This window comes from Gymnoscopelus braueri, assembly GCF_963280865.1.
Source record: "Gymnoscopelus braueri genome assembly, chromosome: 16".
NCBI classification, from domain to species: Eukaryota; Metazoa; Chordata; class Actinopteri; order Myctophiformes; family Myctophidae; genus Gymnoscopelus; species Gymnoscopelus braueri.
Window position 1 is genome coordinate 21505610 of NC_137616.1, and position 22037 is coordinate 21527646.

At 41.4% G+C, this 22037-nt stretch overlaps 1 protein-coding gene and 1 long non-coding RNA gene across 2 annotated transcripts; both read right to left on the reverse strand.

Annotated features, from left to right (window-relative positions):
- Window positions 1-142: 142 nt before the first annotated feature.
- On the reverse strand, window positions 143-11537 carry eif2b4 (eukaryotic translation initiation factor 2B, subunit 4 delta). Its single transcript, XM_080452541.1, has 13 exons — window positions 11500-11537; window positions 10497-10531; window positions 10166-10346; window positions 9215-9418; window positions 7626-7708; window positions 6466-6557; window positions 5943-6057; window positions 5434-5510; window positions 4959-5061; window positions 4650-4777; window positions 1904-2081; window positions 1018-1198; window positions 143-680 (listed from the first exon to the last, which is right to left on the reverse strand). The coding sequence occupies exons 1-13, from the start codon at window positions 11519-11521 to the stop codon at window positions 481-483; spliced, it is 1599 nt and encodes a 532-aa protein (XP_080308667.1). The 5' UTR covers window positions 11522-11537; the 3' UTR covers window positions 143-480.
- Window positions 11538-13632: 2095 nt separating this feature from the next.
- LOC308103451 lies at window positions 13633-16885 on the reverse strand. Its single transcript, XR_013934742.1, has 2 exons — window positions 16001-16885; window positions 13633-14299 (listed from the first exon to the last, which is right to left on the reverse strand). It is a non-coding gene; the product is annotated as an uncharacterized lncRNA (long non-coding RNA).
- Between the last annotated feature and the right edge of the window lie 5152 nt (window positions 16886-22037).

A 22037-nucleotide genomic window follows, 5' to 3' on the forward strand; every position in this document is an offset into this window, starting at 1 on the left:
AAAGTATTTAGGGAATGAAGTTAGCTGGACTTTAGAGTGCATTGTCAGGCATATTGTAATCCTGCAAAGGCCTATTTATTAGATTATTTAGCCTTTTCCAGTAGAGACAGAATTTCTTTCCAACTACATTTTTACAGAACTACAGAAAAATGCATGTTAACTTAAAACCATTTTCAACTGCAACCCCAACACAAAATACACATTGACTCTGTTTAAAAACCATATGCCATTTCAGATAGATATTTATTGCATGCCAAAAGCATGATAGTTTGTGTCATGTGCACATATTTACGCACACACACAGACTACTCCGTCAAGGTGCGGAGAGTCTGCCTCATGGTTCGGACCGTCTGCAGTGTAAAATGCACCCTGTTAATTTAACTGAGAGTGAACAAATGTAAACAAATAAGGGTACATTTGTACTCTCTCAGAGTTAAATAACCACTATGGAAGTTACAGTGTAGGTGGAACGGAGAGGATTCATTGGTCCACGTTTTTGACCCTCAGTACCACAGGGACAGAAGTGCAGGGGATCATTCCCAGGTCTGTGATGACCAGATCCACGAAATCGGGTGGTGTCACGTCATAGACCAGGTTGAGCAGGCCCAGGTTGGGCACTTCCTGCCAGTGCTGCAACTCGGTCTTCCCCTTCCGGGTCACAATGAGGTCATCGGGGTCATCTGATGAGACATGGCATGACAAAGCCCAATTCATGTCGCGTGCTGAAAATAGCTGAAATACAAGCTCGCAACATGTCGCAGATGTGACGCGTTGTGAGCTTGTAGGTCTGCTACTTTCAATACGCGACGGAGCATAAAATATTACAAATTGTTGGTCCGCATAACCTGGTCAATAATGTAAGTCTAATGGTGCAATATAATCATCACAATGCATTGAAATCAATGCACTTCAAAGAACCAAACCATTAAAACATTTAACTACACAGATGCCTGTGGTTTCACTACATGGAATAATAATTGGTCAAGGGAAGTGTCATTAAGAGTGTCATTTCCATACCTAGTTCATTGGACACGAAGGAATCTGTCTGTACCCTCTCGCAGAACTTATAGGTCTCGCAACAAACCAGCACAGGCACATTAAAGGCCCTGGCCACCAGAGCTATCTGTGATGTCCCCACTCGAGACATCACGTAGCCGTTGGCCAGCAAGGCATGGGCACCAAGGAACACCTTTGACACCTGTGAAGTGTCAAAGTAACACGTTATCACTCAATACAAAAACAAAAGCACAAGTAAACTATGAATAATAATTTATCACAGCCCTGGAATGTGATAATGTATGAAATCTCCAGTACCAAAAATGACAAAGTCAAAGCTAATCCTTATTAAGTAAGACTATGTTAAAGCCCAGTTCAGTCCACTAAAGTTACAAAACTCTGCTTGTATTAATATCATATTTCAACTGCCAAGACATAAGATATACATCATATACACAGAAAAATCCCCAGTGTTCATTTAGTTCTATGTACAAATGGTTCTATTTGTACACACTCAGAATTTAACAAACACTGAGGATTTTGCAGTGCATAAATTAGAGCATAGGGTTTTGACCCATTTTTATGGGTTGTTGTGAGTAAATATCCCGCTTTAACTTTTACTACATTTCCCTCACAAACATTTTCAGAATTCTTCAAAAGTAAATTCAAAACATTTCCAGAAAAGGGAAAAGAATCTGTTGGTTAGATATTTCAATATTTCCTCCGTTGATTAGAAATTGATATTTCAAAATTGCACGGTGAAGCAGCTCTCAAAGTCACTCTTTTAGAACATAAATGAAGAATGCAAACAAAGAAGATTCTGCCTATATACAATATAACACAAAACCCTGTAGCGCTGAAAAGGTTTGGGAACCGCTGAATTAGAGATTATGTCCAGACATCCCACCTCTGGTAGGATATAGGAGACAGCTGAAATGAGGACGTAGGTGCAGCTGATGCCCCTCTTGACCAGGCGCCTCAGGGCCTCCCTGCCCTCCAGCCGGGGTCTGCTGTCCACCACGATCACACGGAACTTCCTGCTCTTGTCAAAGGCCTCGCACAAGATGTGGTTTACCAGTGATGAGCTGAGGAGAGGAAATGATGGTTATGGCAGGAGAGAGTGAGGGAGAATAGGGGTTAGGGAGGAAAGCGTAAAGGAAAAATAGTGTGCGATAGTGAAGCCAGGTGTGTACACTGTAAACACTGTACACCAGTGCGGTAAAGTGACTAAGTACATATACTCAAGTACTGTACTTATGTACAATTTGGAGGTACTGAGGTACTTTTACTTTACTAGAGTATTTCCAATTGCCTATACTTTAACTTCTACTCCACTATATCTCAGAGGCAAATATTGTACTTTTACTCCACTACAATTATTTGAAAACTTTAGTTACTAGTTACTTTGTAGATATAAATTATTACATTATATAACATACATTAACCACTTTAGCCTCATTTTATACCTCGGCTATTTGAAAATAGACGATCTACAAGCTCACAACGCGTCGCATCTGCGATCTGTTGTGAGCTTGTAGATCTGCTATTTTCAAACATTTTAGTACTTTTACTTTTGTACATTTGAAATTCCGGACTTTTATCTGTAACAGAGTACTTCTACATTGTAGTATGGATACTATTACCTAAGTAAAACATTTGAGTACTTTTTCCACCACTGCTGTACACTGTAAAACCTCAGTTAATGTGAATCACAAGGTTCTGGGTTCGATCCTGAGCACCACCCAGTGGCGTCCCCAGGATTTACATTTAGGGCAGGCAAGATTACCCCCCTCCATTACCCCCAATATAAAAATTTCAACTCAATCGAAAATCTGCGATCGAAAACTGGCGAAAGTGTCCGTTTTCAAGATGTTTTGGCCACCATCTCTGGAACAGAAGGTCCAATCTGCTCAGTTCAAAGCTTGTTGGATGCGTGACTTTGAGGACATTAAGCCCGCTTTTCGGGTTATTTGGGTTTTTTAGGGGAGGCGAGATCTTCGTTGGGCAGGCGACCCTGCCTCTACAGTGCCACTGGCACCACCAACTCGCCGTGTGAGTAGCACGGCTTGGGTAACTAACACGTGTGGTAAGTACTGGGACCTGATGGTACAGTAGTTACGGCATTCCATCTCAGTAATCCATCCCCGAAGTGTCTAAGCACTTTGTAAAGGGGATAGACCCCTATCTATCTGATAAGACACCGCAGTTGCTTGACTGATACCGACAATAAGCCACTCCGACCAACTTCATTAATTCCTCTTTAAGTTTAAGTGAGTAAATGTTGGCTAAACAGCAATGTTGTCCAGGAGGCTTAGATGTTTGAATTTCCTTCGTACATCAATCATTTCTCCAGGGAGTATTTTCAGCTAGAATTTTGAAATCAAATCAAATAGAAGTTTGACCAACAAATAAGCACACAATGATATTTAGCATATTGGGTCACCATCTCAAGTAGATTTTTATACTGCACTGAAATGAATGAAATCCAAAGGCTTCCTAGAAAATCAAACAAACCATGGTATGCTTTGGCAAATAATCAGCAGTAATGTTTTCTTTTTTGGGGGGGTCTTTTTATGCCTTTTATTTAGAGGGATAGGAAAAGTAGGCTGACAGGAAAATGGGGAGAGAGATGGGAGGGTGATAGGCATTGCAGCCTAAGGTGCCTGGACACGCTACGGCCCAGGCCTTCAGCAGTAATGTTGAGTATATATGTTACAGGACGATTGAATAACCAGGACGATTGAAGAAGGAGCGCTTGTTTTCAGGCAATTCTGTAAAACCAACGCTAGAGGGCAATGCAAGCCAGACTAGAGGGAGGGTGTGTGTGTGTGTGTGTGTGTGTGTGTGTGTGTGTGTGTGTGTGTGTGTGTGTGTGTGTGTGTGTGTGTGTGTGTGTGTGTGTGTGTGTGTGTGTGTGTGTGTGTGTGTGTGTGCACGCACACACGCATGCGCACGCACGCACACATGCATTGTTTTAGTTTCTCCCTGAGACACACACACACACACACACACACACACACACACACACACACACACACACACACACAGTGATCCATGAAAAGAACTATTCTGTCCCTATCGGTTTACAACTCGGACGGCGCTGTGTCGACTATCAGAGCATCGGCCGGTCAGCGCGGGCACTCGCGCCTGGAGGCGCGAGGGCGCGCCTCCTCGGCCTCAAGCTCTGCTGAGTCGGCGCGCCTCCGTCATGGACAATAACTATTATCACGTGCGTGTGAACGCGTGTTCAGCGTTCCCCGAGCGTAGCTTCCTGGTTGCTACGTGGGGGGGAACAACAACAGACAGGTCCGCGTCGCATCAAAGCCCCGCCTCGCCCCGAAGCCCTGTGCCTAAAAACGAGCGCTCTGTCTTCAATCGTCCTGGTTATTCAATCGTCCTGTGACATATACAACAAGTCAGTCAACGATATTGGCATCTTCACGTTGTGAGCTTGTAGATCGGCCATTTTCACTAGTTTGGGTCCCAGGGACACATCAAATATCTCTTCTGGGTCTCGAGCTAAAATGTTTGAACCACTGCTTTAAGAAATGCACACAATGGGAAAGGTAACAAGAGAAGACGGTGCTGCTCAGTAAAGTTATGTAGGCTTAATAACCAAACACACAGGCATATTTTCAGAAATGTTTTCTTACCATCCATACACTAGGATAACGTCTCCATTGCTGATCTTTTCGATGGCGTACTTGGAGATAGCTTTAGCTGCAAGAATTATCTTCTCATTAATGTAGCAGTCTATACATGTCTGCAGTTTGCTCTTAGCCTAAAACGGAGTGAGAGAAGTTGAGATGAAACACAATGGAAGCCCATACAGAAAAGTCAAGAGCATTAAGTCAAGCCTTAATAACATGATGCATTAGCGATTCAATGTGTTAGTGATGTGATGTCTATGAGGTGTGAGATTATGTGACAGAATAGCTACATTACAACTGAGAACAGATTACCTCTTCTTCTTTGCAATTACTAGGAATATTGGAGATCTCTTTTTTGATGTACTTGATTGCATTACCCATGCTGGCTGACAGGGGGCGACATTGATTCAAAAAACTGCAGGAATATCAAATAATTAAGATTAAAGATCAAAAGATACTCTATTCCAAATAGACCGTTACAGGCCTGTAACTATGAAAGTGTACAAATGGAACCAAATGGACCCTAAAGGTACCTGCATACTACACCATAACAACCAAAGTTGGTTCTTTTCGGGAGGGCTCCCCGAACAAAAGAACGACGTCTGACACACAAAATGTATTTCATACGGCCACGGAACACTTGTGTTCTGGAGGCCAGACCCGCTCGTTGGTCGCTCTGTCCATTTTGTTCCATTTGTACACTCTCAAGAGTTATAGGGGGTCGTTGAAATTAAAAGGTTTGAGAACCACTGCATTGAATTATATGTATGTTAACACATTTTTGTACCTGATGTAGGGTTTCAGCTTGTTAACAAGATCTCGAGACAGCTCCTCATTAGGAGGAGTAGTGTAGTCCCTTATGACCTGGAGAGACACAGAAGCAGTTATAGCTCATTTACGTCAGAGTCTGCACTGAAAAGCAGTGCACGCCGGTTCAAGTCAATACATTAACCCCTTGATACATTTTGGAGACAACACACAATAACTGGAGACATGCGTAGCATTCTATTATGCATAATCCTTTTGTAACTTCCCCACGTTTGCTTGCCTGTGAGATGGATAATAAAGGAATAATGTTTTTTAATGTTGGCACATATTTGCATCCGACACTTCAATGAGGATAGAAGACAGAGAGGAAACCAAAGCATGGATAAAAACACCCACCACGGAAAATGAATGGATATGTAAAGCCTGAATTATACTTCATTGTACAATGGTGTCGTGTGGCAAAAATATCCAATCTCGTGATGCAACGCGTTGTAATCATGTAGATCTGCTATTTTTGCATAACACTACCTGTTTGAAGGCGTTCAGCAAGGCTACAGAGCGAGCATTCGACCCTGCTACAATCCCCTGGGAATACTGCAGACCCAGCCTCACAATGGCAGGATGAATCACTGTGGAGGGAATGCTGCCACAGACCAAAGCAATGCATGACAAGTCAGAGACAGAGGTTAAAAGATATGGGTTTGATTTTCACGTATATTTGATTTACTACTTGAACTAATAAACTACTACAAACTACTAATCACCGGTTAAAAGGCAAACATATAAGGCATTTTATTTTGCAGAACCCTTACATTGCAAGTCTCCAAACAAATATTGTAATTCTATACTATAGCAGTGGTTCTCAAAGTGGGGTCCAAGGACCCTCAGGGTTCCTTGAGGGGGTTCCAAATTACCACTTACAGGTCTGTAACTCTGAGAGTGTACAAATGATTTCATTTGTACACTCTCAGAGTTATGGTTGTCCTTGAAATTAAAAAGTTTTGAGAACCACTGCTATAGATTGTATGCAATATAAATGAAGGCAGGTTACCTGAGTTGCTGTGTGAGAGGCGCTTTGCGACTGTACTGGTGGAGGTGAGAAAATAGGCTGACTTTGTAGCCGTAGTCTGATCGTAATGGGATCTGAAATGAGTAACATCATACACCAATGTTACCAACGGGCTATGCTAGTCATCAAAGCCCAAAAAGAGTTGTTGAGTATGAGCTCAGCAAATCGTCACTTTCAGGTGGAAACATATCATATGCCCAAAACCGTTACTTTTCAGGAAATTAAGAAAGAATATGTGTTCCAATGGATCCAATGTAGTTATAATTTTGTTACAAGCTCTTGTTAATAGTTTGGTTCAATATTTATAAAACCCAGACAGACAGTAGATGTCACATCATGGAAAGTATAAGTCATTGGTGAACCAATGCAGTATTTTGACTTTTGATAAGGTTTATCTGGATATGTATACCCAAGAGGCCCCTACGTTTGTGTCCAATTGCAAGTCACAATAACACCCTTAAGCATCTTCAAGTAAAACAACCGTAGCAAATATTTCCGTAATATACATTAATAGTGTAGAATTCAAACAAAACCCTTCACAGCAAACAGCCCTGTGCTGTCCGTTAGCACAGAGCATACAAACAGGAGACACAACTCATACTTAAACATGTTCAACTCCTCGATAATACCCGCCTTCATGTTTCAGGCAATGACAGAGAAGTGATCATGAGAAAACACAACAACAGTAACCAAAACCAAACAATAAGGCACACTTTTAAGGGGCCACAACATGATGCCCGATACCTCTTTAGCAGCGCTTTGCCCTGGTGTCTGAAAGAAATGTTTGGCACAGTGACATGCAGTGAGGAATGAGGTGGCTATTATTCAAAGAAAATGTAAAATGTTGATGTCGCGAAACGGGTCGTTTCATGTCATTGGGCATACATTCCATACGCTCAACATTTTGCAGAGAAATAAACAGAAGACATTTTTACCACACACACTATAGTCTATTATTGATCTCCCCGCATCACGACAATGGGATTTAAAATAAGTTTCCCTTTAAACTCTGGGACTGCACTAAATGATGAAACGTCCTTCAGCAAATTAAACCTACTTATTTAATAATTAGTCACATTCAACCAGGTAAAGCAGTTGTTCAAGGGGTAAAACACAAACACACAAATAATAAAGCAGCTGACCTGTTGCCTTTCCAACTTCTTGGCAAGCTTCTTTAAAACATCCGGGTTGTCCACTTGAACATGCTCTGGCAGCCTCTTTACCACTGCAAATAAATAATAGTTAAAGTAGAACCCTGCTTATCCAAACCCCAAGGGAATTAAGGTTGTCAAATGAAAAAATCGAATGAAAACCTAAAAATACATAGAAATGATTAATATTCAATGTAAAGTATTTATTTCTGCATATATTAGAGAAACAAGAACAGTGAAATATACATTTTGCAGATAATAGGTCTAACGTTCAAAGTTCTCCAGTGGAGGAAGTCCCACAGACTAATTCATGTCTAATATCTCATACATAAAAAGTCTGATGTCTAATATCCCATAGTTAGGCAGTCTAATATCTCATTGACTGTCTAATATCCCATAGTTAGGCAGTCTAATGACTCATTGACTGTGTAATATCCCATAGTTAGGCAGTCTAATATCTCATTGACTGTGTAATATCCCATATAGACTGTCTAATCATTAGACTTTTTATGTATCTGTATGACAACTGATCTCTGGTCGTTCTCTTGCTGCCGTCTCTCACTACCACTGACTAGCAGGCAGCTTTGTTGTGGCTACTTAAGAAAACAAGAGACCGACTGTGCGCCACTCCACTCAACCCCCCAGTCTGTCCCAGAGTGACCCAGTTCATTTCTCCTCCTTCTGTGTCTGTGAGTGTCGCTCAAGGGAAAAATAACAATCACTCCTGAAAAGTGAGCTTCAGAATAGTTTCAAAGAGAGTTCACTGTGTGGAAAAAAAAGTGAGTGCTGGTGGTCTATTTTGTTTTAAACGTGCACCTGATGTAAAGGATTGGGAGCGGAGCACAGTCTGCAAACTTATACTCCACTCTACTTTATCTTCATAAAACATTAGGTGCAATTGTGTAGCGTACATTTACATTCATTTTGTTAGTTTTATGTTTGTGTCAGCAAATGTTCGATTTCAAATAGTATATTAAAGGAAAGGGTGTGGCTACCAAAACAGCCAAATAGCATCGTATGTTAATTTCGCATTTAAACTTTCTTGATGTACCCTATGTATGTTAATACCGATCATAAAAGTAATGCTTGCTAGGCAAGCTTCTTCATAATAATCTAAATTCATTAAGAGAAAAATTCTGAAGTTATTATAGCGGAGACTGAGACACATTAGAGAAGATTGAAAAATAACTAGAAGAATTTGCTCCGAGGAGCACAGGACTCCGTCAGGGCAGGTAGCTTATAGTAGGCCAGCAATGTTTCACGACAATCGGACACTGCGTTGATGATTTGAGGCATTTTGTTCAAAACGGGCCACTCCTGCACACTTTGGAAGCCAATCAGGATGGAATATAAAAAATTGGACAGATCCGTCTTGATCACATGATCTGGCGGAGACAACAAAGGCACAGCATGCCTGAAGCCCAATCAGGCCCATGACCTAAAATGAGTTTGACACCCCTAGTAGTCTAATCTGTGTCACTAACGGTCTAATATCTCACTTTCCAATATCCCTTTGACTCTCTCGGTCACTGATTGTCTAATGTCCCACACTGTCTGATGTCTCATGGACATTACGGTACCTGTCTGCTCATTGGGCGGTGCCTTGGATTTGCCTGTGGGGGCCTGTGGACCCGTCTTGCTCTGTTTGGAGGCCCTCTCGGCGTCTTGCCGAGCCCTCCTCTCAGACTTCAGCTCTGCTTTACTCTTAGCAGGCTTGTCAGCTGGGGCGGGACCCTCTGAAGCTGGCACGTGAACTGATGCAGGTGCAGGCCCCGCTGAAGGAGCTAGTGGAGGGAAAACACACAAAAAAGGTTGAATGGTTAGATCAGGGGTCTTCAACAGGGGGTCCAGGACCCCTAGGGGGTCCTCAGAGTTACTACAGGGGGTCCGGGACCCCTAGGGGGTCCTCAGAGTTACTACAGGGGGTCCGCCAAATCTTTGTGTGATATGATTTTTTTTATTTTACACCTAGCCTTGAACCTTGAACCCTAGCATCCCTTTTCTGAGGAGAACTTTAGGCAAAAATAGCAGATCTACAAGCTCACAACGCCTCGCGCTGCGAGGCGTTGTGAGCTGGTAGATCGGCTATTTTTGGCAAAGAGTTATAGGTGTGTAGAGGGAAAAAAGAGCAGCAAAGGTTTATCAGAAACACAATTTTATACAATATAGAGGGGGTCCCTGCTTCATCTCTCTCTCAGCTAAGGGGTCCTTGGTCTGAAAACGTTGAAGACCCCTGGGTTAGATGATGTTGTTCTCAAACATTTTGATGTCAAGGAGCCCCAAATGTATTTGGCCATAGAGCCCCACGAGAGCATAAGAGAAGATATTTTGACATTTTTCGTGGTAAAATAGTGGTTAAACTTATTTTGATGCTATATTACCAAATTTAGCTTGGGGGACCCCCTGGAACCCCCTCAAGGACCACTGGGAGTCCCCGGACCCCACTTAAGAGAACCACACACTGATGTAGTTCATTTACAGAAAGGTGAGAGTTCAAATGATGGCTAGGAAAAAATTAAAAAGAGGTCAACCTTTCTGTGATGGGGCCTGTACGGCCGGCTGAGAAGCTGGTGGTGATGCAGCGACAGGCTTCTTTTCTTTCTCACTTTCCGTCGGAGCCGTGTCATCCTTTTTCTCTTTGCTTTTCTTTTGGTGTTTTTTCTCTTTCCTCAGCCGTTGCTTCTCCTCTTTGGTCAAATCCTTTCCTTCGCTCTGTCGGGGGGAACCGGAAAAGAAAAGGACAGTTTTATGTTGTTTTTTTTATGTTTATTCGCTTCTCTGCATTTCATAAACAAATCACACACATCAGGGTGAAATGTAGTCTTTATTTGTGCAAACAATACACCAAGGAGTCATACTAACCTTTACGTTGTCAATGTCTTTATTTTCAGGTCCATCTGGAACACAGTAAGGTAATAGGTGCCATTTGTCATTTTGTGTGATTACAACAGCTATTTTACTTGCACGTATCAGTTATTACCGTGGCTAAAATGGTATGGGAGTGTTTCACAGGCCAAGCAGCTGTGAATGACAGTTATCCAGCTTCCAAGAGACACAAATGCTGTTTCGGCAATAACATGACTTCCTAATCCTAATGCCCACAGTTACTCATTAGGGCAACAACCCAGTGGTGTAAAGTAACTAGGTACATTTACTCAAGTACTGTACTAAGTACAATTTTGAGACAATTTCCAATTTTCAGTACTTTTAGTCCAATACATCTCAGAAGCAAATATTATACTTTTACTCCACTAGTAATTATTTGAAAACTTTAGTTACTAATTACTATGTACATTTTTATTTTTGAAGATGATTATTACAAAACATGCATTACCCACTTCAGCCCTATATTAATTTAGGCCATTTGAAAATAGCAGATCTACAAGCTCACAATGCGTCGCGACGTGAGCTTGTAGATCTGCCATTTTCAAAAGATTTTTATACAATTGAAAACTTGAAATGAGACATTCTGCATAATCAGTACTTTTACTTTTGGTACTTTAAGTACATTTTGATGCCAATACTTTTGCACTTTTACTCAAGCAAATTTTGAATTCCGGACTTTTACTTCTAACAGAGTATTTCTACAAAACATTTGAGTACTTTTCACCACCACTGTCTGTGGATAGGTGAACGGATGATGCAATGCTATTCAAAAACATGAAGGCTCACACTGGTGGTTTAACCGTTACATGCGATGCTAACATTAGCTGTACTGCCCGTACTCCCTACTAGCAATGTAAAGTATCCCAGAAGCACAAGCTGTTAGTAGTGGACGTGTTGCTGCTACATGCGTCCTTAAGCAAACGCAAATACATGTAAACCGTGCCGTCATTAGGTTGTTGTTCTCTAGTAATAAACTCACCTGTGCCTCCACTGTCAGCCATGTTTACGCTGCTGCTGCCTCACTAGTGTTGCCAAATGTCGTGAGAGAAACAAGCAACCAGGGCTACGAAAACAATCCCAAAAGAAGTGACCACATGAGCACTTTAAACCGGCTACATGCATCGGCTATTTGAAAGTAGCCTATCTACAAGCGTTGTGAGCTTGTGGATCTTCTATTTTCAACAACAAAAATGGGGGGGAAAGGGACAAATTTGAAATATTTTAACACTAAACATTTTCAGATGGTTAGGGGACAAATACATAATTTATTTGGGCGTCCTTGAAATGAAAATGTTGGAGAACCACTGGCTTAAAACAGCAAGACCAAATAAGCAACTGACACTTTATGACTTTAGAAACAAGCCCAAAAACCCGCAACCCGCAATTACCAATATTTACAAGCAACTTTACAGGACAACAAGCCCAAAGTCGCTTAAAATAAGCCGACCTGGCAACGCTGACTTCACTCACTTCCCTCACTCACTCGTGAGAGAGCTGACAGAATCTAGTACTAGGGAAATGTCACAGCGCCCCCTTGTGGGAAAGAGTAGTGGCCCCTTTTCATTGTCAGAATTGGGATTTTATCATGTAATTGAATTGGTTAATAATTTGAGGTATTTTCCTTTCCTTATTTTCTTTTCTTCATCTTAATTCATTTCTTGATTCTTCTTCGGCTTGTCCAATTTTAATGTATTGTTTATTGTCTTTTTGTTCATCACATGGAGAACAGAATCAGAATCAGAATCAGTTTTATTGTCACATCACAGGTTTACAAGGTAAAAAAGTGGGTGAAATTCTTTTTTGTACATCGTTCCCATCGCAACGTTAGTTTCCATAGAAAGAGGGGGGGGGGGAAGAAGAGGGTGGGGGGCAAGTGGGAAGGAGATCAAAACAAGAGAGCAAACTAATTTTCAAACTCATTTTCTTACCATCTCTTTGAGTCTAAATTGGGATTATTAAACTGACCATACTCTGCTCTGATTTTATGTATGATGAAACCTTTCACAATTCAAATGATTTGAATTATTATCCCTTAAGAGCAGTTACTCCTCACGGCCTTTGTTGTGGATGACTTGCTACTGGCGCTATCCCTGGTGCTGAATGCTTGTCTGGACTTGTGGTTGACAGACTGAGACTCAATATGACCCCAATGACCTTCAGCCTACGAATGATGTTTAGATATTACTAAATAAGGCAATGAGTTATACTGACTGAATAGACGTTACATCTTCTCTTTTGTGATCAGTGCATCGCGTAAGGGTTTTATCAAAACTGTTGTCAATGTGAAAGTCTTAACCACTTTAACAATCCATATTTTGGGCAGGTCATTTTAGGCAAAACATTATTAATATAATAAGAAATTATTATTGTAGATTGGCTATTTTCACCGAGCGACACCATTGCAAAATACAAAATACGGCTTAAGTGTTAAATATATTTGTGAAAATGTTTTGAATCTTCTGAATGTAAGAAAACAAATATGTGCTTAGACCTGTGGCTGTCTAGCTAGCCGACTAGCAACACACACTTGTCTAATTGGAACAAAATGGATGTATGTTGGCCAAATGTTCAGTGTGATGATTTTCCTGTAAAAGACAAAGAATTGCCAGCACTCCCAAGTCCTTGTTATTGAACTGTTTGGTTGCTACTTCATATGTCTTTGAATTGAATACCAAGGGCCCCAATGGAAACAAGACTGCAAGGACTTTTTTGGACGGACCTTTTAGACAAAGTATTATAATTGTGATGTTTACATTTTTTGCCTAATAAAATATTCAATCAATCAAAAAATGGTGGTACTTTGAATTCATATAAAAAAGTCATGGGCAGACACTGCCCGTGCCTTTTTTTAATATTTAATATTCAAACTAAAAGTACTAGAAGGACTTGGGAGTGCTGGCAGTTCTTTGTCTTTTACAATGAGTTTTGTTGAGCCGTGCACCCGGAAAATATAGTGTTTAAGGACTGAGTTGTGGTTGTTTTGCTTCTACTTTGTTCTTCCAGTACTCACTCTAAAATGGGCTTGTCAAACCCTGATCTACAGTATATATACAAGAGAGAACCACATTATTATGTAGCTAATCAACAAAGAAACAGAGAAACACAAAATAAACACTGTTTACCTCAATACTTTATTTGCTTTTAAAACACACAATGCCATATGACAAATAATGAAAGAAAAGGCTACACAAAATCAAACAGAATGTATACCTCAAAGAGCAAAGACATTGTTATCATCAGGGTTATTATAGTTAACTAAAACTAACGAAATGACGAAGACTAAGACTAGACAAACTAGTAGCATACCACTTTAAAAACAATTCAAAACTAAACTAAAATTGAAAACAAAAACTCAAAACGAAATAAATAAACTCTCATGACAAATGCAAAACTATAATAACCATTATTGTGGATACATGCAGCATCAAAGTACGACATCACGCTGTCTTTCACTCCTGCTGATGTCTGCTGACTGAATTCACGACGCAGTAGCTGGTTGAAGGGGACCAAACCTCACAGAAACACCTGACTTGGTTCCGTTTGACCAGCCACAGCAAGACGTGTTGCTTCAGCGGCAAGAGGGAGAGCGACAGACAGAAGCGGAAGAGTCGAGGTTGCAGGGGCGGTAGAAGAAGAAAAGATGGAAGAAAGAGTGAGGGAATAGTGTAAGAGTGAGTGAGAGAGGAAAGGGAGGGAGAAGAAATAGAGGATGGAGAGATGTTGGATGGTGGCGCCGTTATCCTGCCGCTGTCATGACATCACGTCTTGTTCAGCCTTACCTATCAAAAGAAAGAGGACGAAAAACAAAATTCAGCAAAGTGAAAGTTCAGCAAAGTGAAACGCTGAACATCTGACATAATGGTGATACCAGACTGTTCCTTAGTAATTAAACACAAGAGACAAGTGTCATTATATTACCAAACAAAACACAGATCTTGGAACACTAACATTGCATCGTCATCTCTCTCAATTTTCTCCCCAACTCAACCCATGCAGCTATTGTAACATTTACTCCCAATGACAGCTCCACATCCCTGCTCTCGCTCTCTGATTCCCTCTCTCCCTCTCCATCCCCCCCCCCCTTTCTGAAAGCCCTCTCACTGCTATAATGGGTGACAGCTGTGCTCTGTCAATCCCCTTGACTGTCAGCAGTTGGGGCAGGGTAGGAATTTTCCAGGGGGTCCCTGGGACCCTATCAGTGGCCCTGGGAGTAACTAGTCCACGTGCCTGGGGTGAAGGAGAGCATGAGATGAGCAGGGTTCTCACCTGTTGTCCTAGTAGAGGGGCCACACACACATTTACTTACACACACACACACACACACACACACATACACACACACACACACACGCACGAGCGCGCGCACACACACACACACACACACGCACGCACACATACATACACACACACACACACACACACACACACACACACACACACACACACACACACACACACACACACACACACACACACACACACGCGCGCACGCGCACGCGCACACGCACACGCACACGCACACGCACACGCACACGCACACACACATACACATACACATACACAGAATACACAGAATACACACTGACACAATAGGTTTAGATTTCTGGATGAAGTTCTATTATTCAGCCCAATACTTGCCCTTCAAATGTAAGAATTTGCATATAGAAAGAAACCAGTCCTTGCAGTGTGGTGCTTAAGTCCCCTTGAAACCACACACTTCCTTACATTCCATAACTGGCGTATTCATATGGGGATATAAGGAAGCATGTCTTCACAAGGAGCAACAACTGGATTCACTGCTGCTGTGCTGGGACACAAAGCACCCTTTCATAGCCACAGAGTAGCGGGAACAACCGGCTTAACAATGGTTAACTGTGACAGAGAGAGAGGTTGGGATGGGGCTATAGACAAATGTTATAGTGGGCTCTCAAGGTCTGTCTCATAAACTCAATATAAAATGTTGTTAAGTTTTAACCTGATAGTGTGACTTGTTTTTTTTGTTGTTTCTTTTGGTCAAAACAATGTTGTGTGTTAATTTTGTTATCAAATAGCGGCCTCATATGCTACCAATAGCATTGTTTTACTTCATGAGTAGGCATCTTACAAAGATTGTTAATCCATCTTGATATTGTTACCTCATTTTCCCTAATTACCAGAGCAGTAGCTCTCAGCACGCAGCTTGATAGATAATACCAGCATGATGGCTGACCAACTGTCTCTCATGGTCACTTCAGTCTCCCATGTGTCCAAATAATTCTAAAGGGCGAGGCACACACTGAGTAATGGTAGATAAAGGTCGCGATCCATGTCATTTCCAAAACATTGCAATGTGCCATGCCAAGTCATATTTAACCCAACAACAGGATATAAATACCCAATGTGGTTTTATGAGTAAGCAATTGTATGAGGAAAAAGCACATAACCTATAATTTTAAATAGTGATTTGTTTAAATAATGATGCTGTAAAATATTGTACCTACCTTTACTGAATGCAGTCTGGTTTGGATCCATGGATCTCCTCTTGTGGCTGGTCAGTAGATTGAAGTTTCCTTGCACGCACTAGTTGAGGTTAGGATGCGGGCCGCTCATGATTCATTTATACTCCATCATATGACGGTGTCATGCGATGGAGTATAAATCAGGCTTCAGTCAGCTACAGAGACTCGCTACAATCTCTCCTACACAGCCACAGTGTATTTAATGGCCTCCTTCTAATGAACTCAGCTGAAAAACAAACCCAATTAATGGTGTTTCAACTGAACCTTACAACAATCTGTCTTTGATCTTCATTCTCATGCAGATCAAAGGCAGATTGTGATGCCTCATCAGTGAGACCCCTCAAGGAACCGACATAATGGTGTGCGCTTTCCTGAATAACACCTAAGCTTCCCCTCAACTGAAGACAAGGTGTCATGCTCCCTCACGTCCTGCCAAACTGTGTTGTGGCCATCATAAAACAAAGATGCGCAAACTAACAACTGGTTTGACACCTGATCTTTCTCACACACAACTGTAAATCAAGGGAATTTACCACAAGAAAGCAGTATAGAAATACACAAAATGTAAATATAAGAGTTAATTTCTACATAAGCTACTGAAAATTCTGGATCATAATTGTAAGCACCAACTTATCTATTTGAAAACATGAATCACCTATGTTCACAAATTAAAACCATATTACATCTAGTCCAAATAGTCCAGTACCGAAGGTTGTTCGGTAGACTGAGTCAAATACAGACAAAACTAACACACCAACCTCACACTTCATCACTGATGCAATGACCTGCAAACTCTCCATGACAACCTCCTTAAACTACCCTTCCACTGTGCTGAGAACCATTCCTCTACTTCACCCTGTGCTTCTCCTCTCCTCTCTCCCTTTCCACTGTGGTGAACCATCCTCCTCCATATCTGGCCCGGTGACTTGTGCCCAGAACAGGCCTTGCAGGCCGGCCTTTTCTATGGCACCGGGCATGCCCCCCTCCAAAGCGGCCTCCCACCTGTTGGTGTCCTTTAGAAGCCCGGGCCTCTCCTGCACCTCCTGTCCGGCCCAATCAGGACCCTGACAGGGGGGAGCCAGCCTGTGAAATCACACCTCTCAGCTGTTCACACTGGGCTCGAGACACCCTACACCCCTGCCGTTTCTCTGCTCAGCCCACCCACCCCCACCCACCCCTTCTCTCTCTCTTTTACACTGAATGTCAATGGTTCCTTTTTGGAAAAAGAAAAAAAATAGAGGGAGAAAGATAGGAACAGAGAGCTAATGGTACAAGGAAACAACTGCACTATGGGCTTGTTTTATTGGTTTGGGGGCAGTCAGAACAGCAGTTACAGCAGTCCACGGGTCACAGCTGAAGGCAAGGTTGAGTTTCATCTCATTTTGATTGCTGTACTTGGTTGGCTTTCACACATCTTGTAGATGAAGATATAGATGGAGAACATTGTTGTTCAGGGTTGCCAAAAGCACATTATTTGAGAGCTGACTGATACTTACATTTTTAATGAAAAGGCCTACTGCATGAATAAGTTTAAATTCAGCAAAGTCAGTTCCATGTAGCCATAGTATTCATACAGTGAATAGATAAAATGGCAAATTGATATTTTTTTCAACAGTTATTTATTTGCAGTGACGTTCCAAAACAATGGAGTCAGTGAATTTTACTATTCTTTGAGTTTTTAGGCACATTTAGAGTGCAAATGTAAAGCATTGACTATATGACGTGAGGAGCCTGGAGATGCTATGTGGGTAACATTTTTTATTCATATAACAATCATATAAAAACAATAAATAAATTCTCCATCGGCCACATACTCATCAGCACTAGGACCACGATGGAAACAAGTCCCCAGGACTTTCTTTGTGTCATCCTTTTAGCCCAAGTGTTATGTACGTCTGTGCTGTTTACATTTTTGTCTAATAGAGTTTTCAATCAATCAATCAATCAATCAATCAATCAATCAAACTAAAGCAAAAGTGATTATCATGATCCAATATACTCTCAGTATACTCACAGTACTAAATGTATAAATGTATGAGCTTGTTTTGTAGGGAGAGGGAAATCAATGCGTAAATGTAAATAACAGCTTGTGAACATAGAGCAGTGATTCTACACCTTTTTAAGTCCAAGGACCTCCAGTTTTAAATGCATTGGACCATGAACCCCCATTTGTCCGAACAGCTCTATTGTTAGGCATGATTTGGTTCAATATGGCTGAACTCTAGGTATAGAAATAACAGTGAAACTCTGACCGAAATAGCCATCCTTCATTGTATTTACTTTCACGTGTAATAATAGTGAAGATAAACTAACAATAATTTAGCTGGGGTCCCCTTGGAACCTCCTCATGGACCCATGAGGTGTCCCCGGACCCCATGTGGAGAACCACTGATAGAGGATAATACTTGTTGGTTATTTAAAATGAATCTACTATTACTATGATGAGAGAGCGTCTCATCTACTATATGATTTCCTCAAAAGTGTAGTTTAGTGTGATTATTTTAATAATTATGTGGCCAGGAAGTACTTTCTTTTTGCACTTGACTTTGATTTCCATCTTCATTGGTAAGTACTGTAAGTACATTTAATTTGATGTATTTTATTTATTTATCATCAGCTCTGTGTGTCCCCTATGACTGTTTTGACGTAGGTAGGCCTACCTTGTATTTGAACATTGTGATTACTCATGAGGACCAGCAGCTCCAGCTGTAGGCCTATACAGGCAAACGGGCCGAGCTCAGGGATTCATTTTCCTCTGCTGCAAGCACAAGCCGCTCCACTAAGGTCAACACCTGTGTTCTAAAATCAGCCCCGGGGTTGAGTGTGTTAGGAACCAGGGCCTCATTCACAGAAAGCTACGGCTCAGAGAGGGGGGCTTATATTGAAACCCAACGCTCTCGCTATTTTTGAGGCACTCACCATCCACAAATAGCACCCATCGCATCTTTGTAGCCTCCCGTTTTTCTCCTCTGCAGGATGTCGATGTAAATTCAAACAGTTGTTCAATATTTCCCGTGGCTAAGAGCCGGGGGTGTATCACAAATGCAACATTTCCACTAATGTCAGCTATGTGGCACGGCCTTGCCAGATATATCTGGGCACTAGGAATATCAAATGTCTTTTGTCACAGATTAAATTCTTAGAGATTCACACCGGACACAATGGCTGAGACATAAACGATAATCCTACTGTTCCTCTTAGAGTGACAGCTGGACACTGTCACTTAATCGGCATGTCTGGTAGGCTGACAAACTGCCCATAATGATGTCTGATCAAAAAGAAGGATTCATTGTTTGAGTCAAGACACCTATCGTATAATCTTCTCTTTCTATTTCATCCTATAGTCGATCCTCACATCTTTTATCCTCTTGTTCTCCATCCTCTGAGAGCCAACAGATCTCTTGCAAATCACTCCTTGAGTAGATTTTGATCACAAGTTTATTCCACAAAACCCATCAGCAAACTTCATGCTAACAATCCAGAGTCATTCTAAAGAACAATTAAGCCGAAAGTATGGGAAGACGACAGGAAAGGAGATTGCTGTTTGAGTGGCGTGTTAGCTCCAAATTGGGTCAGTGAGGTTATTTTTATCATGTGTTCACATACTGGGGCCCCCGTTTGCTAATGACTTTGTTCCTCCTCTGTCAAACCCCTTTTGCCCCCATGCCAATGACCCACTGCTTTTGGGGAGGTCACAACACACTTTCTTGGCGTGAGGATATAATTTCCCTCGGGACAGCATGTAGAAGTTAGGTTAGCCCCAGACCAGTTCCCCCAACAGCGTATAGCATGGATTTCCATGGTATAAATATACTTTCAGCTGACTCCAGACCAGGTCTTCCACTCCACGTCCTACAGTACTAGTACTGCTTTATTACACACAGGATGGAACAACCTAACGGCCTAACCCCTGTTGTTTGGAAGAAAATCCTCTTGGGAGGTGATGAACTGACACCACACTGGTCCATTTTGACACGTTTTGACAGTGTTAGGTTGATACTCAGGATTTTGCTGTCTCCTCACTTCCTTCCCAGTTTCAAAATGTGTACATTACTACATTCATAATTTTACCACAATGTTCCCACTAATTAAAGTGTGTTTCAGATTGGTCTTTGATTTGTTGACACAGAGTTTCTAAGGCAAAACAATTAGGATGATGATTGGCGAGCTGGACTTACAATGACCTACAATGGATGAATTATGGCATTTGTAAAGAAGCTTTTAAGGTTGTCAAAAGGTTGTGACAAATGCCTTTAAGTGTTTCAATTGTATTTGCTAGGATTTATTGAGTCCAAAAGAAATAGCAATAACAGATCACTAAAGGGATATTATGTTATAACAACAAATACTTAGTGGACCTATTACGCCTACAGTACATAGCATGAAATCCTTCATACTATAATGATGGATCACACAAAACAATACAGAAACATGGCAAGAAGAAGTAAAAGTGAAAATGATGAGCTTGCCAGTGCATGAACAGTTTGTGGGGCGTTGCTGACTCATAACATGGTATGACATTAATGGCACTAGCTGTCCTTCGGTGGGCATGCCAGTTGCCAGAGCTGAGGTTGACACAGCTGTTGTAGGGAGTCCAGTCCCGTGTAGAGGAGAAAGGTCAAAGGGCACCAGCATTTAGCCTAAAAGAGAGAACAGGTGAGAGAGAGGTATAGATGATCCACTCCCGTGGGTCACCGAGGGTACAAAGGAACGGTAATAGATACGTATGTATGTCGTTATGTTAGAATAATGAATTGCAATACTATACATAAACTGTATCTCTTCCAATACTTGGATGATTTTGTGGTTATTTGTTATAAATGTGTTATTCACTATATGTTTCAATACAATTCAAATGTCATTTCAAATGTGATGTAGTCTCCAAATGCAAATTATTGACTAAGAAACTGCTTTGGATTTACTATGGAAATGGAAATCTATGGAAATCTTTATAGCAGCCTAGGGTGACATCTATTTGAGTTAAGATTTGGACTTTAAAATGTCAGGCAAAGGCCTCCAAAGATGTTTTCAAAGACCTGGATAATTAAACAAAATTCACAAAGTATATACTAAAGTACTTGTATCAGGAGAATGGGAAATAATTGCTGTAAGAAGAAAATTGTACTATATAAAAATAAGAGTGAGCATAGCCATTTTGTCTATTATCTGTACACTACTTAAATGTTGTGTTGAGTTGAATTTCTGGAAATTCTTTAGAACTTCTGTAGCACTTTCCCTATGATCTGTTACAAAAACCCCAAAAGGTGTTATAATAGGAAATGACCCCCTGACCTGAGCGTTCCCACCACCCTTGCCAAAGAACTATGACATAAAGGGGCTCTTGGTGTCACAATCACCCCCACCCCCCTCTTAAATGGTGTCATTGACCCCGTTGTAAAGGTCAGGCCGTCTCTGAGTGACCGGGAGACAGGTGAGATGCAATGTGGTTGACAAGGCCACAGTATTCCTTTAATGAATATTACGCATCCGCATTGTATACTATGTGCCGTTGCAAACAATGATGCAGCAGCAAGTATGTTCAGTAAATTCATCTGACAGTTCATCCCAAAACAAACTGGTAAGGCTACTTCTTGGCCTCAAACATACAACCCATCTAACCCCTGCTCCTTTTGCTAGGGTCGGATGGCTCATGGTTGAGGACAGAGTACAGCCACTTGCAATGGGCCTGGTCTACAAGATACACCACAACATTGGGATACCCATGTAACTGTCAAAATACTTCAGAAACGTAAATGAAGTCCATAATCATAACACCAGAGGCAGCTCCACTGATCATGTTCAACCCAGATTTGGCACAAACAAGGGAATGAACTCTTTCTCATGCTATACAACAAAAATGTGGAATGCCCTACCTAAAGGAGTAAAGGAGTGTAAAACCCTACTCACCTTCAGGAGGCTGCAATTCCAAACTGGCCCCTGTCAAAGTCTTAACTTCTACTGTACATATTTCTTGTTTTTCATACCAGTAACCTGTAAGCTGATTGTATGATGTTCTGCA